Source organism: Amphiprion ocellaris, chromosome 4 (genome assembly GCF_022539595.1).
Source record: "Amphiprion ocellaris isolate individual 3 ecotype Okinawa chromosome 4, ASM2253959v1, whole genome shotgun sequence".
NCBI lineage: Eukaryota > Metazoa > Chordata > Actinopteri > Pomacentridae > Amphiprion > Amphiprion ocellaris.
The window spans coordinates 32211760-32230669 of record NC_072769.1 but is presented as its reverse complement, the minus strand read 5'-3'; the positions used below and the strand labels follow the sequence as shown (position 1 = coordinate 32230669).

The 18910-nt window shown below is 38.6% G+C and overlaps 2 protein-coding genes across 3 annotated transcripts; both read left to right on the top strand.

Annotated features, from left to right (window-relative positions):
* Positions 1 to 1181: 1181 nt before the first annotated feature.
* Positions 1182 to 6683, top strand: si:ch73-109d9.2 (uncharacterized protein LOC565042 homolog). The gene is made up of 4 exons (XM_023292463.3): positions 1182 to 1952; positions 3677 to 3807; positions 4433 to 4538; positions 5188 to 6683. The coding sequence occupies exons 1-4, from the start codon at positions 1688 to 1690 to the stop codon at positions 6357 to 6359; spliced, it is 1674 nt and encodes a 557-aa protein (XP_023148231.2). The 5' UTR covers positions 1182 to 1687; the 3' UTR covers positions 6360 to 6683.
* Positions 6684 to 8292: 1609 nt separating this feature from the next.
* On the top strand, positions 8293 to 18202 carry LOC111583386 (gastrula zinc finger protein XlCGF53.1-like). 2 transcript variants are annotated; one of them, XR_008601530.1, is made up of 5 exons: positions 8293 to 9136; positions 9215 to 9357; positions 10238 to 10346; positions 10946 to 16299; positions 16885 to 18202. XR_008601530.1 is itself a non-coding variant. In XM_023292455.3 (4 exons), exons 1-4 carry the CDS (start codon positions 8833 to 8835, stop codon positions 12148 to 12150), a joined length of 1761 nt encoding a protein of 586 aa, XP_023148223.2. In that variant the 5' UTR covers positions 8293 to 8832; the 3' UTR covers positions 12151 to 16800. The 2 variants fall into 2 exon arrangements, 1 of the variants encoding a protein (XP_023148223.2); XM_023292455.3 differs by lacking the exon at positions 16885 to 18202 and having other exon boundaries at positions 10946 to 16800.
* Positions 18203 to 18910: the final 708 nt, after the last annotated feature.

Genomic DNA, 18910 nt, shown 5'->3' with positions numbered 1-18910 from the left:
GCATGGATCCTTGCCGCTGTCTGATGCTGCGGATATTTAATAAACTGCTCCATCAAGTAACTTCAGGTCCTATTAATGTCTTGTGGAGAGAAACACCACTTTGTTATTTAAATCATCTATTTTACTCATCCTTTCAACTACAAAAGTGAAGTTTCAACAAAAATAAAACTTTCCAAAACAAATGCAAACAGTTAATATAAATTAATTGCTCATCAAAAAATAATGTAATTTATTTTTTCCACAAGAAATTACCAGTTTATGATTTATTTCCAGCTGTTTAGGAATGTTTCCTCTAAGTTTATTAATCAGACGACATCAGGATCCAATTGAATAGCCAGCATGAGAGACTTGGTAGTTATATGACAATACTAGCCTTGTACTATCATCCTAATTTTTAATCATACTTTAATTTCTTCATCCATTATCACCATCTTTCATTGCCTCTCTAATCTGCAGTCCAGATTATACAAAAACCACCAATTTAGCAGGTGTTGTGCCAAAAAGTGATCATCTGCAAAAAAATATTCCTGCCCATGTGGGCAATTATCTTCATGTGCCCTGTGTCCTAGATTATAACCAATCCAGTTGTTTTTACCAGTTAAAATAGATTTATAGACCACTTCAACTGATATACAGTTTCCCACCAGCCCATACATTGTGACTGACATGTTATCAGTGCATCAGAATAACTGAATTTCATTTGTGAGGGTTACATTTTAAACATGATTTCCCATAGAGCAATTGCAAAATAGCTAATTTCTTTATGTATGATATTTCTTTCATGACATTCACAGTCTTCAAATATAAAAAAGGACATTAAACATACCAAAAACACATAGCCTAAACACCAGAAAAAATACAGTAGCACTGCCTGAAATCATAAATGTCATATGTGATTACGTTATAAACTACAAACATTTCTTTGGCCACAATTATTAAAGTTTCACGTAACAATTGTTACGTGAAACTTTAAAAAATCACAAAATATAATTGTACTATCACCATAGATACTAAGTCATATATGTTTGCACAATATGATTATTTCACCCCAATGAAAGCAGCTGTAAACTAGATGATCATTAGGCTTTATCAGATGATCGCTTTTAAGCACACCACGTGTCATGTCTATGCGCGCATTTCGCGTTCTAGATGAAAATTGTCCTACGTCGCGACCAGTACTTCAAATATCGGAAGTGCGGTTGTTTACGGAATCAGGAGAAGCGCAGCGGTAAACATTTTGTAACGTTAGGGTACATCTTAAGCTGGTGAATTACTTTTGTTACGAAAACCATATTTCACTTAAGCTACCTTATTTGTGTGACGAACGTGGTACATTATCTTTCGGATATTTGCTTTTCAAACTGTGTTCGGAATCTCTAACTGAATGAAACTAGTGCGATAAGCTAGTTGGCTAACATTGGCATCACAGGTGACCACACATCCCGTTTAACAGCAGCTTTGGTGTCATGGAACTAACCAAGCTGTAACTGTAGACTGCTCAGATTTATGTCTACAACGTGTTTGACTACGCTGAGAATCAAATTAAAGAAACTAGCACATCCACCGTAGAGAGCGTTAGCTTTAGCCAACAAATGCTCTGCTGCAAGCTTTGTGGTGCCACTTGAAGGTTTCCTCATATTCAGCTGACTTGAAGGAATACCGTTGAGTCCAGTTGTCAGATAGTATAATGGCCGAGACTATGATAACGTTCCAGTCCCAACTTTCTGGTGTCATGGAAACCGTCTTCAAGGCTGCCATGTATGAGATCACCCGGCTGGTGGAGGATAGTTTTTTGGAAGAGGTAACGCGGTGCAGGGAGCAGGTCGAGTCCCTGAAGAGGCGGCTGAAGTGGTCGGAGAGTCGACGCAAAGAAAGAGAAGGAGACCGGAGGGGGAGATGCATTGACTGCGGGAGAGTCGGGATGTCAGATGAGGACAGATCCAGAGCGACCGGTGAGTTTGTGTAGATGGTGTTACCCCTCCATTGTCAGCCAGTATTCATTCTATCATATGGTGGAAAATCCATATCTGCTTTGATGGGGTACTGCAGAATCATTTTCAGTAATCATACATGTAAAAATACTGCGATTTATTACTAGGATACATACTGAACAAAAAATACAAAGATGATATGCAATAACTACGGGAATTCTATTCATTCTTTTTAAGATAAGCCTTTATTAATGCCACAGCATGGAAATGTGCAGTGTTACGACAGCAAGGACGACAGTGCAAACATGTACGGACATCAGTAGAAAAAGGAAAATTAACAAGAAAAAAATATATAAGTAGTGGTAATATTGTACAGATTTCTCCTCGTTTAGAGATTTAGATGTAGCACGGTTTCCTCTGAATGTGGAAAATAACAATAATGCACAGATTTCCTGCAAAGCACAGATATTAAAAGTACTGAGATTGCACAGATTATATTGATATTGCGTTTTGGGAGACAGCATCATGTTGTCAGGCATATCTTTGGAGCTGTGGACATTAAAGTGCCTGGGCTATGGCTATGGCCTTAGCTGACATGCAGGCATCCATCATGCCAATAGCCCATTCTCGTCTTTCTTACGTCATCTGTGGCATTGTGTCATTTGAATAAAAATGTAGTTTAAGGTGAGTCTTTATAGTCACTGGTCAAAGGAGTGTCTTTGTACTGGTCATGGCATGCAACTGTTTAAAGCTACACCTGACTAGGGTGTGGATTAATTCAATAGAAGGGAATTTGTCATTGGTTGAACAGCTTGTGGTGAACAATTAGCTAAATTTAACCCCTTTTCAACTCCTCAGAGTCAAAAAAGAAGCCTGTTTGTATTCTGTATTTATATTTTTGTTCAGTGTACATGTCCGCTTTCCAAAGCTTGTATTTAAGCTATATCAGTTATAACAAATGGTCAGTAAACACTATTGTACATACAACACATTTGTCCATATACAATGCTGTGTGCTTCGGTAAACCTCTCAAATAACCCACCTTTAGTGGTTGTGAGATTTTAACTTGAAATAAAAAAAGAAGACCATTTTCATACTCGATTTACATTTTTGTGTACTGTAATAACATTAGGCCCCTAAATGCTCTATTTCATCCACCGTCTGGACGCTAGCTTTATAGCTGCTCTACACAGCTATAAATCTGTGGACCACAGAGGGTAACTGCAGACAGTGCTATCTCAGTTCATTGTGACTTTCACATTACACTGTGTGCAGTATTATTAAGCACGTTTTATTTCTCCTGATGAATTTTTCTGTTGAAGGAATATAATGCTCTTAGTCAATCTGTAAGTGTTAGTAAACATCAAACCTGAGTGTTTAACAAATGAAAAGTGAGTTCATCTTTTATCTATCTTTTATTAGGCAATTTTTGGTGTGCAGAATTGTTAGGCAACTAAATCCCACTAATAATTCCTCCCACTCCACTTTTTTACACTCAGTTTTTTAGAGGAAGTGTAACAAAAAGTATCACAAAATGATAATAAAGTAACATTTACAACATAACACTCTACACTTCTTTAACAAATATAAACACTGACATTAAGTTACAGAAGGAAGTTACTTCACCATCTGCTCTACTGGAGTTAGCAGTATGAAAGTTCATGAGAGATGTCTGATATTAAAATATATAGCATCCACAAGTTAATGCTTGAAAATAAAACCTAACACTGAGCTGTCTCCAACAGACAAAAATCTGAAACAGGAGTGTGTGCTACAAGAAGAGATGCATGGTTCCCAAAGCACAGATGGAGAAACAGCTAGTCACGAAGAAGAAGAGGCAAAACCAGAGGCTCACAGTGCCATGAAGGCAACACAGGTACTATGCGTTCCTACACCATGGGCCATTTAAATTCAACAAAATTTGAAAAACAAATCCATATGACTCCCTCATTTTGTTGTACAATAACTTTAGTATATTTAATCAAGCCATGCAAAGTTTTACCTTCATAGTATGAATATGTTCTGTGTTACAAGTTCTTGAAGTACATAGGATTGGGTTGAAATTTCACACTTTTTAATTCTCATTTGAGTTCTGTTAAAAACTCAAATCAATTTCACATTCACTCCAGATGTCCAATCTATGCATTTCAACGGCTTGTAACTCAGAAAGGATTCATAGTATGAAAGTAAAATTTTGCGGGGTCTCATTAAGTACACTAAAGCTATTAAAGAAATCAGCTGGTTGTAAGGGGGTCAGGTGGGAGGCACTGCTTGGTTTCTGAAGAAATGACCTAGATGAGCTTCATAGACTACGTTTAATTGTTTGAAATGTATGTATCTAATCAAAGTCAGTGGCAATTTCATGGTTGTACAATTTTTGTAATATTCTTCAGTCTTTTCATATTTCTGTTTAGCATTAAATCAGACCTTCCTGTTGATGGGACATCAAGCTTATGGTTTGTCTTGAGCTGAGTTTAACATCATGTTGTGTTGTCTTCCAGTCACCAGATGTACAAGGTGAAAAATTTGATCGACTCCTCAAGGAAGAAGCTCTTCGGATCACACCGGAAACCAGTGACATGCAAGGGTGGGGTGTCAGTTTAGATGGTGAGTCTCTATGCAGATTGATACAGAAAATACTTCATGCTCATAATAAAATCTTGCCAATTTTCAGTCACATATAAGTATAGAGACAAACCAGAAATACACAGAATGATGAACTGTAAAATTATGTCTTAAAAAACGATGAATAGGGTGCCCGTATAGCTCAACGCGTTGAGCGGGTGACCCATGTACAGGGGCTGGTCCCCGACACAGCTGGCCCGGGTTCGATTCCCGCTCGCGGCCCTTTGCTGCATGTCTTCCCCCGACTCTTCTCCCTTGTTTCCTGTCTCTCTCTCACTGCGCCTATCTAATAAAGCCCACAAAAAGGCCAAAAAAAAAAAAAACTTTAAAAAACGATGAATAGAATTGATAAAAAGTGCAAACCAAACCAAAAGAGTATATCAAACATGTATCATGATAATCATAAAACATTTAGTAAAAATAAAAACAAATTTAATACAGGAGTATAGGAAAAGACATAATAAGACAACTGGCAAGAATAAAATGGAAAACCTTTGATTAGGTCAAAGTTGAAAAAAACAGAAAAGAAAAGAAACTGAGTAAAACTTGCAACAAATTAAAGTGCTCAGAGGCTACTTGTGTCTCATAGCAGTAACTGCTTTAAAGTCTTTTTTGTCCTCTCATATCTCAGAAACAGAAACATCAGGGCTGCCAGGACCCAGTAAACACTTCACTGACCAGAAGCTCCCAAAGTGCCATGTGAACTGGGAAACTGGCTTCCACCAGAGACAAGAATCAAGCCAGGATGGACACCCAGGTGACCCATCTGAACCTATTTTCCAAAACCGGTATGCCATGGAGGACTTAGGCGACTTTGAAAAGAGTGGCTATGGAGACAGCAACATGATAGACATGGGTAACTTTGATGGGTTACGAGATTCACCGTCCCACCTGGGCGAAGATCTTAATTACGTGGGGCACTATAATGAGGATGTGGAAGCACCAGAAGAAGCTGAGCATCAGGCTTACCAAACAGGTGCCCCACGGAATAAAAGAGGTGCAGCCAGTTCACCTACAGGTTCACCCTCCAGGACTAACATTAATGTGGGTGGAGAGTTCAGCTGTTTACTGATTAATGAGGAAGGGTATCTGCAGGACCCGAATGCTTTGTACCCCGAACAAGTGTCTGGTGATTCAGGTAACAGATTGAGCTTTCGGGGTCAGGGCATTCGTATCGACCCGTCTCTAGACAGCACAGAGGGTATGTATGGGCCCTCAGCTACATACAGTGATACTTTAAATGTGGGTGAGAGATTGCAGCATCAGGTAGCGGGGAGAGCATTACGGAGGCACACCTGTAACCAGTGCTCCATGTCCTTCCCTGATTCTGCTTCCCTGAAGACCCACAAACAGACACACAAAGGCAGCGCACAAGGGCCGCCATACTCCTGCAACCAGTGCGGAAAGACCTTCACTCAAGCTTGTAACCTCAAAGTCCACCAGAGAATTCACTCAGGGCAGGGGCTCCACCTCTGCAGCCACTGTGGAAAAGGTTTCCCTTCCTTTTCGGACCTAAAGTCACACAAATGTGGCCAAACGGGCGACAAACCTTACAGCTGCACCGTATGCGGGAACAAGTTCAGCCGCCTCTGGAATCTGAAGTTGCATCGGAGAATTCACACCCAGGAGAAACCTCATCGGTGCAACATGTGCGATAAGAGCTTCACTAGAGCAGACATATTGAAGGTTCACCAGCGCACCCACACAGGGGAAAGACCGTACTGCTGCGCTGTTTGTGGCCTCAGCTTCAAACGCCTGGATCATCTCAAATCACATCAACGGAAACACATGACAGATCTTTAGTACTACAAGGAAAGAGCATCAGAGAATTTATTATTGTTTGTGCTTTTAGGAGGTTTTAAAATTAATGTTTGTATTTGTGTGCCACGGATATGTCGCATACATTTTATGTTCTCAGTTATTATTTAAGAACTTTTATGTTCCTATGAAAAATTTAAGACAAAGAAAGCACCAAATATCACATTTCTCATGCTTATTTGTATCCAAATACTGCTGCATATTTTTTACTTATAAAGTGCTGGCTTTGGATAAATTTGACAGAAAAGTAAGCAACATTATCCTTGTGATTACACAACTGATTCAAAATAAAGCTGACTTTAGACACTATTGCTTCTTTAATTATTTTTTCTGGAAATTGGTCCCTGGCAAATCTTTCCAAGTGACATAAAACGGGTAGAGTATGAAAGAACAAGAAAACAAACTGTGATTGATCTTGGTCAGTTCACAGCAAGAAATTACAATTTACAATCTGACAGGCGACCATCTCTATTGTCAAAAACATTGTAATCTAAACCTGATGTAATTTCAGCATCAACTTCTTCAGTCAGTTCCTTTTGAGACTACAAGATATAGAATGATTTGTACCTGGCCATGCAGTCTAAATTTTAGTTCTGCAAAGTTAATTCCATGTGACAAACGTACAAGGTAAGTTCATTTGGACGTTTCTGTATTGCAGAAATCCTCATATATGTACAAAAGCAATTGGTACAACTATATTGAACTCTAATCAAAAAAAATGATGCATATGTGTAATTTGATCTATAAAACTAGGGGGCTCATGGGAGAAAAGGAACAAGTGCTATTCTACAAAGTGAGAAGAGAGTCCCTGCAGACGAGGTGCAGTAGGTGACTGATAGCACGTTAAGGTAGTATGATCAAGAGTTTGAAAGGTAAAAAAGGAATTTTTGTAAGGTTCATAAAAAATAGCTACTCAGTTGATATTCTGATGATTTGTCTGTTTCAGTAGGTTGATCACAGTTTTAAAAAAAAGGAACCATTTCTGTGGTTAGAATTGGTGCATCTAATAAAGCGTCATATCTGCCATGTGACTTGATTCACAGCAAGAAGGTTCTGCTGGCCCGATGCATGTTCTTTCCACAGCCACTTGGTGTGATGTCTGGTTCTAATTTCTAAGAAAATATGTCAAACATACTTTTTTTTTTTTTTTTTTTTAGGAGAGTTATGACCTCAGAACTGAAGTTATTTCTTGACACAACTCTGACAATTTCAGTCACTTGGCCTAGTGTATCAAATAAAAATGATCTTCCCAAACATAAGTTTACCTCATCACCATTTTTCTGTCAATGATCATCCTCTGCTTCTTAGAAATCACAGAACATTCAAACTGGTAAGTTAAATGCATCTGATAATTCTCTCTAAGGTGAATAATTGGTAAGTAAAAAGTCCACTCTAATGAAAATCCATTTATTAACCATGTAACAAGTTCATATATTGTTTAATTTATATGCTAGAAGGCATATTGTGAGTAAAATAAGCAATCAGTGTCATGGATGAGTATTTTCACCTTGTACTGGTGACAGTCTCAATAGCCAGGATCAAGGCCATTTTCAAGTAGTTTCCGTTGAACAAAATGATAAAAATGGAATTTTGGTATATAGAAGTGAGTTTTTAGATAGTTAATAAATGACTGGACATGACTTCAATGTATCTACATACACTGATAATCTAACATCAGCATAAAGGAAAACAGATTTATTTGGTAAGTATCAAAGACCTCTGGGAAAATAATGCAAAAAAAAAAAAATTCAATTTTCCTAAATAAATAAAATTAGATTTTGCAGTCATCGATCTGTCATTCACAATACTTAAAATTATTCCTCACCCCAAAGACTGACGATAAGATGAAACCTGCTTCACTTTATTGAAACGGGTTTCATTATTCTTATTGTCACCCTGAGGCCACCGTAGTGCGCTGTTCATGACGCCACTTGCAAAAACAAGAAGCAGAGGCGAGTGTTGAACAGGTAGCTCGGTTTAATGGGTATTTCATATTAATTTGCTTCGCTTAACGCTCGATACCGCCGAAACGAAACGTTCACGTTGAAATACTGTGACATGTTAGACTGAAATATGTTTCGGAGTATTCGTTGTACGATTTGTTTACGGCTTAATGCCGTTAACGACAGTTAGCTTCCAAATGCTACCGTTAAGCTAAAGAGAAACATTAGCTGGCTAACTATCAGTTCCAGTATATGTTTAATGTCAGTAAACATCATCTTAATTCACACTTTTTAATTTAATGAATATCTCCTTGTCACTCATTACCTGGGATTCTGACAACAAGTGGAGATATTGTTGAATAACTGCGATAATGGCGTACAACTTACTACAACATGTAGCAGAATATTCAAGAAATACATTTTAAATCGGAGATCGCGTGTTTCTCATTTGTTTTCCGACTCAAACACACGGAACTCCAGTGTATTAACAGTTACAGGACACCACAGCGTCCATCATGTCGAACCTGGACACAGTCATAGTCACCTTTCAGACCCAGCTCTCAGATGTGATGGAGGCTGTGGTGAAGACAGCAATGTCTGAGGTCACCAGGTTGGTTGAGGACGTGGTCTTGGTGGAGGTGAAGCGCAGGAACCAGGAGGTGGAGTCCCTGAGGATGCAGCTGAAATGGACTGAAAGTAAATTTAGTGACCAAGGGAGTAAAGAAGGAGGAAAGACTGGAAAGTGTGTCGACTGTGCAAGAGATGATGTGGAACTGTCCACTGACACTGTTGAGGAAAGGCCTGTAGAGCAACGGGGTGGTAAGAACAATACCTATGATGAGCTGCATTATTGTTTTTATTATTGTTATTGTTAATATTGTCGTCCTTTTTCCCTAGACATATTGAAAAGCTGTGGTGTGAAAAAAGAGGGTGATTCTGTTGAAAGGTGGATACCAAGCAGCAGACAAGAAGTCATATCAGAGTCACCACAGGAGGCAAACAATCCTTCAAACACACAGAGCCCTGAAAGACAATCACAGGTGAGTCATGTGACATGATTGTATGTTGTGCTGGCACAAAAAAAAGGATTAATAATTAATTAGATGTTTCAGGATTCAAGTGAGACCACTACAAAAGAAGTTTAACATAGCCTAAGTCAAAGATAACAGGTATCACAACGGTGGTTATCAACTTTCTTTGTTTACTGGGTTTTCTTCTTCAGACTCTGTGTGCGCTTGCACAAAACTAATGTGTCATGGGAGGGTTTTATGGCACAAAACTAATGTGTCATGGGAGGGTTTTATGGCACAAAATGGGTCATGTACCTCCTACGTCAGTAAAAAGAAACAGACTTTTGTAAAAGAGAGCTATAGAAAAATAAAAACAGTAATTACATTTGAAAATGCTGTTACTTCAAATGATACTGGATAGGAATGCTGGTAGAAAGCTGTTCTTCATGCAAGTCAATATATTTATTTGACCACTTAGCACACTCTTAGTGCAGCTAATTGTTTTTATAACAGCTGCACATTAGACTCCTAAAACTTTAAATTGAATTCATTTAAACATGATACTGAAGAAGTGCATTAAGGCCTAACACTGTGTCATAATTAAGGATACGTAGAAATCACTTTCGTTCTTGGCCAAATTAAAGTAAAATTAGTATTACTGATTTAATATTCTCTGCGATAGAATCCAGTAGACTAATAATATTTCAAATATGTCTTCTATTCACTGAGTACTAACAGTGTAAATGGGGCTTGGTTGCAAATCAGGACCAATCTTAAAATGTATTTGTACATTTTGCACATCACCAACGGAATACATGTAGGTGCTCATAGCAACACAACCCATACAGTTTGCGCTTTTGTAACCACAGGTTATATCCTCAGTATTTCATAAGTTTTGTCACTTGTTCAGGCAATTGAAGAAGAGGATGTGATGCCAGCTGTTGATATGAAGGGGGAAGAAGTTAATAATCCATCTTGCTCTTCTATGATTTTGGGAGGATGGAGTGGTACACTTGATGGTGAGTATTCAGAGCTCATGGATGGCATATGGAGCAATAAAATAAAACAACATTTAGTAATTTTTTGCACAATGGATAAGAAGTGGCTCGACAGTTTCTCTACATTGTCGACTTGAACCTGACTGGACTCTGTTCAGAAATGGTTAAAGTAAAAATGATGTTTGCAGATTTAGATAACATACACATATATCTATGTATAAAATTTACTACTAGAACCGAGCATATGGGTACATTGATGTTACATAACATCTGGTTTGTGCTGCAGCTTCAGCAGGCTTTCAGCAGCAGCCTCATACCGTCACTATAGAGGCACGTGCATCAGCTGTGTATTTGCTGTAATCAAGACATAATGTTGTATGCCAACTTCACTAATATAATTGTAGCTGTCAACTATAGTAAAGGAACTTGAAGCATTAATTATGCATGCAACATTTGGTACTACTGCCAATAAAAAAAAATGAAAGAAAGCCACTTTCTTAACTTATTATAAATAAATACCGTTTACCCACGTTAAACCCCATTTTGACATTTTTTTGTAGTTTTTTAGGGTGGTTAGACCGTGAACACAACCCTTGTTTCTTTCTGACTAATTTTTCTAGATGAAGACGTACCGAAATCAGACAATACTGCTGAGATGGTTGAAGCACAACCAAAAGAGACTCAAGACAACGAGGAATTTTTGAGGGCTATCATTAAGCAAGACCCACAGATATCATATGGATTTTGTGAAGACCAGCAGAAATCACACATTGCTACAGATCAACCATGTGTTTCATCTTTGGAAATGGACACCAGTTGGGCTGGCCTGACTGTCAAAGCAGCTGGATTGCTACAAAATCACAGACTTGGAGCTGAAAAGGAACGTGATTCAGTCAACACTAAAGGTTCTCTGAAGCGTACAGAACATGAGCTGTCTGACTCTGTCAGAGCAGATGTTCAGGTTACCCCAGGCAGAGATCAGATTTCAACCTCAGGATCCCCTAAGGCAAGACTGCAGCAAAGTGCTACTTTGGGAGTGACTATCAAGGAGGAAGTTATCATCGATTCTGATGGGTGTGAGGAAAGTGAGCATGTAGAAGAGAAAGTGACAAAGTCTGGGATGGCATCTCTCTCCTGTTCCGTAAAGCAACACAGGGTGAGTTCAGAAGCACACAAACCAAACCACATTTACCACAAAGCCACTGTGCAGGAGGTTATGAAGCTGCATTCCAGGGGTACGGGGGTCAGATTGCAAGCCGCTATACAACACCTCCACCGACCGATGAAGAAGCCCCCACACACACTTTTGAATAGTACCAATGCAGCACTGTCTGTAGCTCACTCTCAGGTTGTAAACTTAAATAACCTCAACAGAATTCCTTCCACATCCAAAGCCACTCCTCCTTCTGCATCCTCAGTCCAGCGAGTTCACCTGGGTGACAAACAAACTTCAGCACTTAACCGATCTGGGGCTCCGTGGGTCAGCATCAAATCGCAGCATCAGTCAGCAAACTCTCAGCACGCCAACCCTGCCCCCCATCCAGACTCTCACCCTCACCTGGGCCCCAGGCACCTTCTGCGCTGTGGTCAATGTGGGAAGTGCTTCCCCCACCCCAGCAACCTGAAAGCCCACCTGCAGACTCACACAGGCGAGCGGCCTTTCTGCTGTTCCCTCTGTGGTCGTAGCTTCACGAAGCTGAGCAACCTCAAAGCCCACCGACGTGTCCACACTGGAGAGAGACCGTACTGCTGCTTGGCCTGTGGCAAACGCTTCACCCAGAAATGTAACCTGAAACGCCACCAGAGGATCCATCTGGATGTATGATGATGGACAGCCAGTGATCAAAAGACAAGTTTGGTGTGTGTTTCTTTTAGGCTACATCCACACTAATACATTGGAATTTTAAAATACATAACTTTTACCACATTTACCTAGTGGCCATGCTACTCTGGTGTTTTAGGACCCATAAACCTGAGCGTTTTAATTTGAAAACTCCAGGATTTATTGTAGTCTTGAACTGAGACAAATGGACTCTTTGAAATGATGACACATTCTTCTGATTGGTCTAAACTGTCAGTATGTGTTGTTCACCGCTTTACATCATGTGACAGTTTTCCAGAAGAAAACAAAGCTATCAGCCTACCAGTGGTTTATTTAACATGTATAACAAATTACCAGCATTGCTTACTTTGTTGTCTATGCTAGCAGCTGTTGTGCAATTCAGGAAATCTCTATTTTTTGACATTGTTGTTCTTTCTCTGTAGTATTTTCTACAACTGAACAACTTCATGTTTACACTGACGCCTGCATGCCTACTATATGTGAATGGTCATGTGATATGTGTATTCAGGACTGTTAAATTGACCAACACTCTTCCGGACAAAGATAATTTTTGTGTTAAAACATTGGTTTTAAAATAAAAACATGTTAGTGTGGATGTAGCCTTCAATTACAATGCTACAGAGTTTACATTGCAGTGCCGTACAAATTGTGTGACACATTGCAAGACTGCTTCTGTGTACTTGTCTGTTAAAGTGTCATCCCAAATTCTTCTGTGCATTCCAGAAAGGTTCATCTAGTAACTTTTGGTTGCTTTAGTGTTATTAGCAGATGAAAGGCAGTGTGTTGTTAAATGTAACTTGCGCAAAGATAGTTGCAACTTGTAGTCAATAAATGGCTGTGAATACTCATTTTTTTTCTGTTTTGTCAACCTGTGAGAACAAAAGCAGATATTTGCTATAGATCAGAGCCTCTATTTATCATAAGAGAAATTTTGGACAAACATAGCTCCAAAAATGAATTATCAAAGTTCCCCTAAAATACTGTGAAATTAAGCAGAGGTACACATTTCTGTTAAGTTGTTTGAGGGTAGCTTTAGCAATAGTTGATGGCTGCCGCACAAAAACGGTTGAGAACAAACATTCTTATACATGTTAATTAATGGTCATGACTTTTGATGAAAAACATGTTAGTGGAAGCATTATAATTCAGAGTAGTGTCATTTTAGCATTGTCATTTTTAACATTTGCACTGCATTTCAGCATTTCATATGAAGTTCCGCCGTTGATTTCATGGGTTGCCTTTTTTGCTTCAGTTTAAAGTATTTCATTCATCTTTACTTGTTAATGTATCATAAATCTAGTAGATTGTTAATTGGAGATTATTGGACGTATTAAAGATTTTTTTAAAAAAATCACTGACCATTTACTGCTGTGAACAAAACATAATTTGAAGATTTTTTTGTGTAGTATGTGTGATTTTGTTAAAAACTTGTGTTTTGTTTCTGCTAAGATTTCTGTACCAAAACCCTGAAAAGTGCATCTTTTGAAAGATTGAGAATCACTCCATTTGTCATTAGCATCATGAGTGGTTGCTGAATTCATACATATTTACTCATTGAATACAGCTCTATCAAGTTAAAAAAAAAAACACTACAAAAATTCCTTAATTTTAAATTACTCAACAGTACTGTGGTACGTTCATTGAACACTTGGTGTCAGCCTTTCACAGCCTTTCGTTTACTGTAGGTATCAGAACCTCGGCAGAGTTTCGCAGACAATTTCTTGTTCTCTTGTCTGGCTTCTGATGTATTAATGGAATAGAGAGGTACTCTTACAGAACAACGTTCCATTGGAGTCAATTCATGGTAACAAGTGTCTGCAGGCACTGTTTTAGTCAATCTGTGCACCCAAGCCTGTGTGTGTTACACATCTTATGCTAAGGATTAAGCTTGATGTGGTGTATCTATTGTTCGAGTCAGAGCAGCACTGTGCAGGTGATACAACTGATAACATTTTAATCTTATTTTCAAGGTGAGGAAAAAACTAGCAGAGGCTAAACTCTTTCTGTGCATGTGTGTGTAAGAGAGAGAACATGTGGATTAAAGCAGGGCTTCTGTTCTAGATGATATCTTTCTTTTTTGATGTTTGAACCCAATAACGAGAAGTTATCTATGAAGAGCAATTGAGAAATGCCTACTTAGCTGAATCTGCAGTGAGCCTAGTAGATAGTGGCTGCTGTGTGAGGGGGTTGTGAAACTGTCTGCTCACAGTTGAATGTGTGGGAGTACTCAGTATATACAAACATATTCCTGTACATTGGCCAACATATACCTTCTGCCTGTGCATTTTAAACAGCACCTTCATCTTGTCTGAATCATTTTTCTCTTTCTAATCGAAGCACTGTGATGTAAGCATCCCCTCTGAAAATGTTTAATTACTTAAAAAGCAAACAAAACAAGACACTTTCATTTTCCATTCCTGTTCTCTTTAGTTTCCTCATTTGGACACATTTCCTGTTCTTTGTACCAGCTTTTCTTTTTTTTTTCCCTTGGCCTTGCAGTGATGTGTAAGCCTCACTAAGGCGGGAGCATTATGAGGAATAGAAGGCTGTGTTTCGGTACAGGGGGTGTAACAGAAAGCTACTTCAGGCTGAGCTGCTGTTCAACTGGATTTTAGTTGAAAAAGAATGAAAGAAGGAGAAGAAAGCATACTGGAGGATGTTAAACAGGGAGAGAACCTTAGTGGATCTAGACAGTCATGGAACACTTCAAGATGTTGTTACCAGCTTGTACAAATTGGTGACTGTGATTAAAAGTATACCTGAGCAAAATACTGATCTTCCACTTCTGTCCTTATCATTGAAGAGACTATAAGAAAAATACTGGGTTGAGGAGAGCTGCAGGATCAAATACCTTATTATATTTAAAGAAGGACCCTTTCCAGCATTGCTAATGGAACAAACTTCACAGCCTGTTAAGAGGGGAAAAAGTCTATATTTTCATTACTTTCTTTGAATACTTTCTTCAAGCCATTTTTTGCCTTCACTTAAGTAGACACTGATCAGCCACATCATTGTCACCACCAGCCAAACAAGTCCAGCATGGACTCCACCAAAAATCTGAAGGTGACCTGCAATGTCCTGTGGGGTCTCAATCAAGCAAACTTGCTTTTCTAGCATGTCATAGATGCATAATTGGAATGTGATCTGGAAAATTTGGTGGAAGCCACTGCCATCAGGAAAAACTGTTGTCATGAAGAGGTATGTGTCAAAATGTCCATACGAGTGCCAGGATGCAAGGTTTCGCACCAGAATATTGCCCAGACCCCCATATTGCGTCTAATGGCATGCTTCATTCCCATAATGCATCCTGTCGAAATTTCTTCCCCAGGTGAATCATGCAAATCCAACCAGATGTCCATATGATGGAAAAGAAGACATGAAATGTCCAACCAGGCCACCTTCTATTGCTCCATGTCCAGTTGTATTGCTCATGTACCATCTGTTGGCACTTTCACTGTGTGTTCTAACAAGAGATACATGTTATTCATTCGCCTGTCAGGGGTTTTAATGTTGTGGTTGACTGTTATACAGTGTAGAGTTACACCTCTGGCTGAAGGCTTAGGCCAGGTCACATTAGAATAAACTGACAAAATCCATATAAAAAGGATTCCAAGGTGGATGGATGGTTCAACAAAATTCTGGATTAACAAAGGAGACTGCAGTTTGTTTGCTTCCTATTTCCAACTGAAAGCCAGTGCTGTCTTTTTTATATAAAAGAATGACCATGATTGCATCCTCGACTTTGTTTGTTATCGTACCCTTGATGACAAAGATCTTCTAACCATAAAATAGCAGCTATTTTACTCCAAACTGTGATACTTTTCTAAAATTCACCAAGTTGTGTTGGTGCCTGAACTCAATCAAACCTTAACCACAATGTCTTTATGTCATTAAAACCAATTTATTTTGTTTTGAAATCCCGTTTTGCCAATGAGGGCATTAGATCTGAATACTCTCTTATGTGTTGTTTTTATGTAAAACAAACAAACAAAAAAACTGTTTTCATTTTTTGTGCTCCTGAATAAACAGCTGCCAAGTAAACCAGGAACAGGTTATAGCAAAATGCACCTCCATTGCCCACATGGAAGCCATGTTTCTGGATGGAACTATCTAATCCATGTTCTGTTACAGGTAATGTAACATATTAGCTGTAGTATGTTAGCACATTTTCTAATTGCATGTTTTTGTATTTCACTGAGGACACTTTAAGAGTGACAGGAAGTTGTCAGTGTCAGGAAATTGTCAGTATGAGGAAGTAAGTCAGTATGGAATTGAAAATGGCCGTTCTGATTGCATCTGGGCTAATCCAGCGACATCTACATACATCTTTTGCCTTTTGCAGCATCGTGGGTATGCAGTGATTTATATTGCCTTTATGTACATTTGCAAGTATTTGTGTTTGGGACAGCGTTACATCTATGTTGTTGGGAGCTTTGTCCAGCTACTAGCATTAATATTTGCTAAGTGATATTCTACAGTAAGCTCATATGAGAGTAATTACAAATAAAGAGATCCAAAGGCAAGTGGTTTATGTTAAAATATGTTGTATATTTCATTTTTAGGTTGAGAAAAATAGAAATAGAACTTGTAATGTTAAAAGGTAACATCTGCAAACGGATTTCATTTATTTGAGATAATGAGTTGAGATGTTTACAATGTGTATTTGTGCATATTAAAAGCAAGCATGTCATTTATCATGCATTTTGTCTGTTTCAGTTTCACCATTTAATGTCAACAAACCTGTGGATAAGGAGTCGAATGTCTTCAGAGTCTTGATGTTTGGAAGGCGCTCATCTGACTGTCAAGTTATATTCAGCATGTATGACGAGGACAGTACAGTCAGTTTTTAAAAATTCCATAAAAGTCACAGATGTAAATTATGAAGTCAAATGAAATCAATTGGGTAAGAAATCTTTCCCTGCTCTCCCAGAAAAGGTAGACCTTTTTTTTGCCTCTCCCATACCCAAATATATTTTCTACAGTCCAGAAATCTTTGTAAAGTCGAAAACACACAAAATCTCCAGTGTATTCCTTCATAATCAAGACTTGTTTTGGTTTTGCCTTCAGATCCCCCACTGTTTTTAATATGTTCAAAATTGTAGCACGTGCAACTCAGCACTGTCTAGTGTGTTGTAGCCACCATCTTTAATTACCTCGAACCCGCTAACGCTTCCCTGAGCTGGGAGAGACAAAAGAAAACAGCCAGACAAGAGAGACAACAGACAGATTGTGCCAAAGGATAGAAAAAGGAGGCAAATAATTATGTTTTTCTCTGACAAATTCATCTCACATTATTGGTATTAAGGGAGCTGCAGCCCCCTTTAATGCACTTTTTAAAAAATTATTAATTTGCAGGGCAATAATGGCATTAGCAGTGCTTGACTGGACTTAATAATGCCTCTTTGTACTTGAATTGATAGTTGAAGAAACTTTTTCTTTTCTATGTCAAATCATTCCAATATAATATTCAATGCTTAACAGGCTACAGAGTGCACTGTGGAAGATTTATGTCAAGGCTAGTGTGCCTTATTCATAACACTTTCATATTTCATAAAAGCAGCTCAGGCAGAAGAGAATGAACTTTGATGTGTTTTTCAGTCAAAATTTTATTCCCATTTGTTGTAAGTCCACTAAATCCATTAAGAAGGGGGTTTAAATCCTTGAGCTTCACCTTCTTTTTCATTGTGAATGAAAGAATAAGTGCAGGTATGAAGACACCGCTATTTTACTTGTTTCTCCTAAGATTCTCTGAACAGAGAATGTATTCACAAACAATTAGAGAGTACTCTCAGAGAGCACCTCACTTAGCCTTTCTTCTTTATAAAAGTTTTCAGGGAGACTTAAATCCTAGCAAGGAAGTGTAGTTGACTGTGCTGCTGGGTAATGTGTTGTATTTTAGATACTGTGATTGGTTAATCAAGAACATTTTTGTGCGGTTTATCAGAATGCACAGTGAAACTGGTAACAACAATTTAACAATCTGATGTTTGAATGGACTGAGATATTGGACAGTAGCATCACTACAAGTAGTGAGTTGCAACATTGTTTTCTGATCACAAAATAAAAAAATAAAATAAAATCAAAAATACTTACATTAATGCAGATTTTAAATTACAATATTTATTGTAATTAAAAAAAAAAAATAAAAAATGTCTTCGGTGTAAATGAACTTTGACCTTGTCCGAGTCAAAGTTCACTGCGCATGTCAAACCACCACGTCATTCTGCTGCAGCATCCGGACGCAGACACTCTGGGAAGCTAGATGTGGTTTTTAGCTCGAAAACATGACAGAGAAGTGAAAGAGAAAACACTATTTTCACGATGACTGGGAGGAAGAGTTCTTTTTCACGACAGTGAAAGATAAATGTAAGTGTCCTGTTTGCGGGGCGACTATTGCGTCGGCAAAGCGGCACAATGTGGAGAGATTCTACTTTAGCCGCTACAAAGCTTCCATGCTAACTAGCCACCTGGTAGCACACATGGACTGTATGCGCGTATGCGCACTACGGACAGGAAAAGCCTGGGACTTAAAGGCAGCTTTGACATCTACTACATGGCGAAAGGTTTCTTTGTGGAGAAAAATGTACCATTAGAAAGGCTTGTTTCATGCAGGCTTCATTGTAGGATGCAGAGGTGATCCAGACTTCCCAACATTCCTACATTACCACTGCATCATTCACCAGCAGGACATATGTATGTACAAAAGTGGCCGGATTTGATCATGTGATGACTCCTGTCATGA

Bases quoted from the DNA above. Each gene is read 5' to 3' on its own strand.
- si:ch73-109d9.2 (XM_023292463.3), top strand. From the start codon at position 1,688: ATGGCCGAGACTATGATAACGTTCCAGTCCCAACTTTCTGGTGTCATG. The intron at 1,953-3,676 runs GTGAGTTTGTGT...TGTCTCCAACAG, and splicing joins GGACAGATCCAGAGCGACCG to ACAAAAATCTGAAACAGGAG. The intron at 3,808-4,432 runs GTACTATGCGTT...GTTGTCTTCCAG, and splicing joins GTGCCATGAAGGCAACACAG to TCACCAGATGTACAAGGTGA.
- LOC111583386 (XM_023292455.3), top strand. From the start codon at position 8,833: ATGTCGAACCTGGACACAGTCATAGTCACCTTTCAGACCCAGCTCTCA. The intron at 9,137-9,214 runs GTAAGAACAATA...CTTTTTCCCTAG, and splicing joins GCCTGTAGAGCAACGGGGTG to ACATATTGAAAAGCTGTGGT. The intron at 9,358-10,237 runs GTGAGTCATGTG...TCACTTGTTCAG, and splicing joins GCCCTGAAAGACAATCACAG to GCAATTGAAGAAGAGGATGT.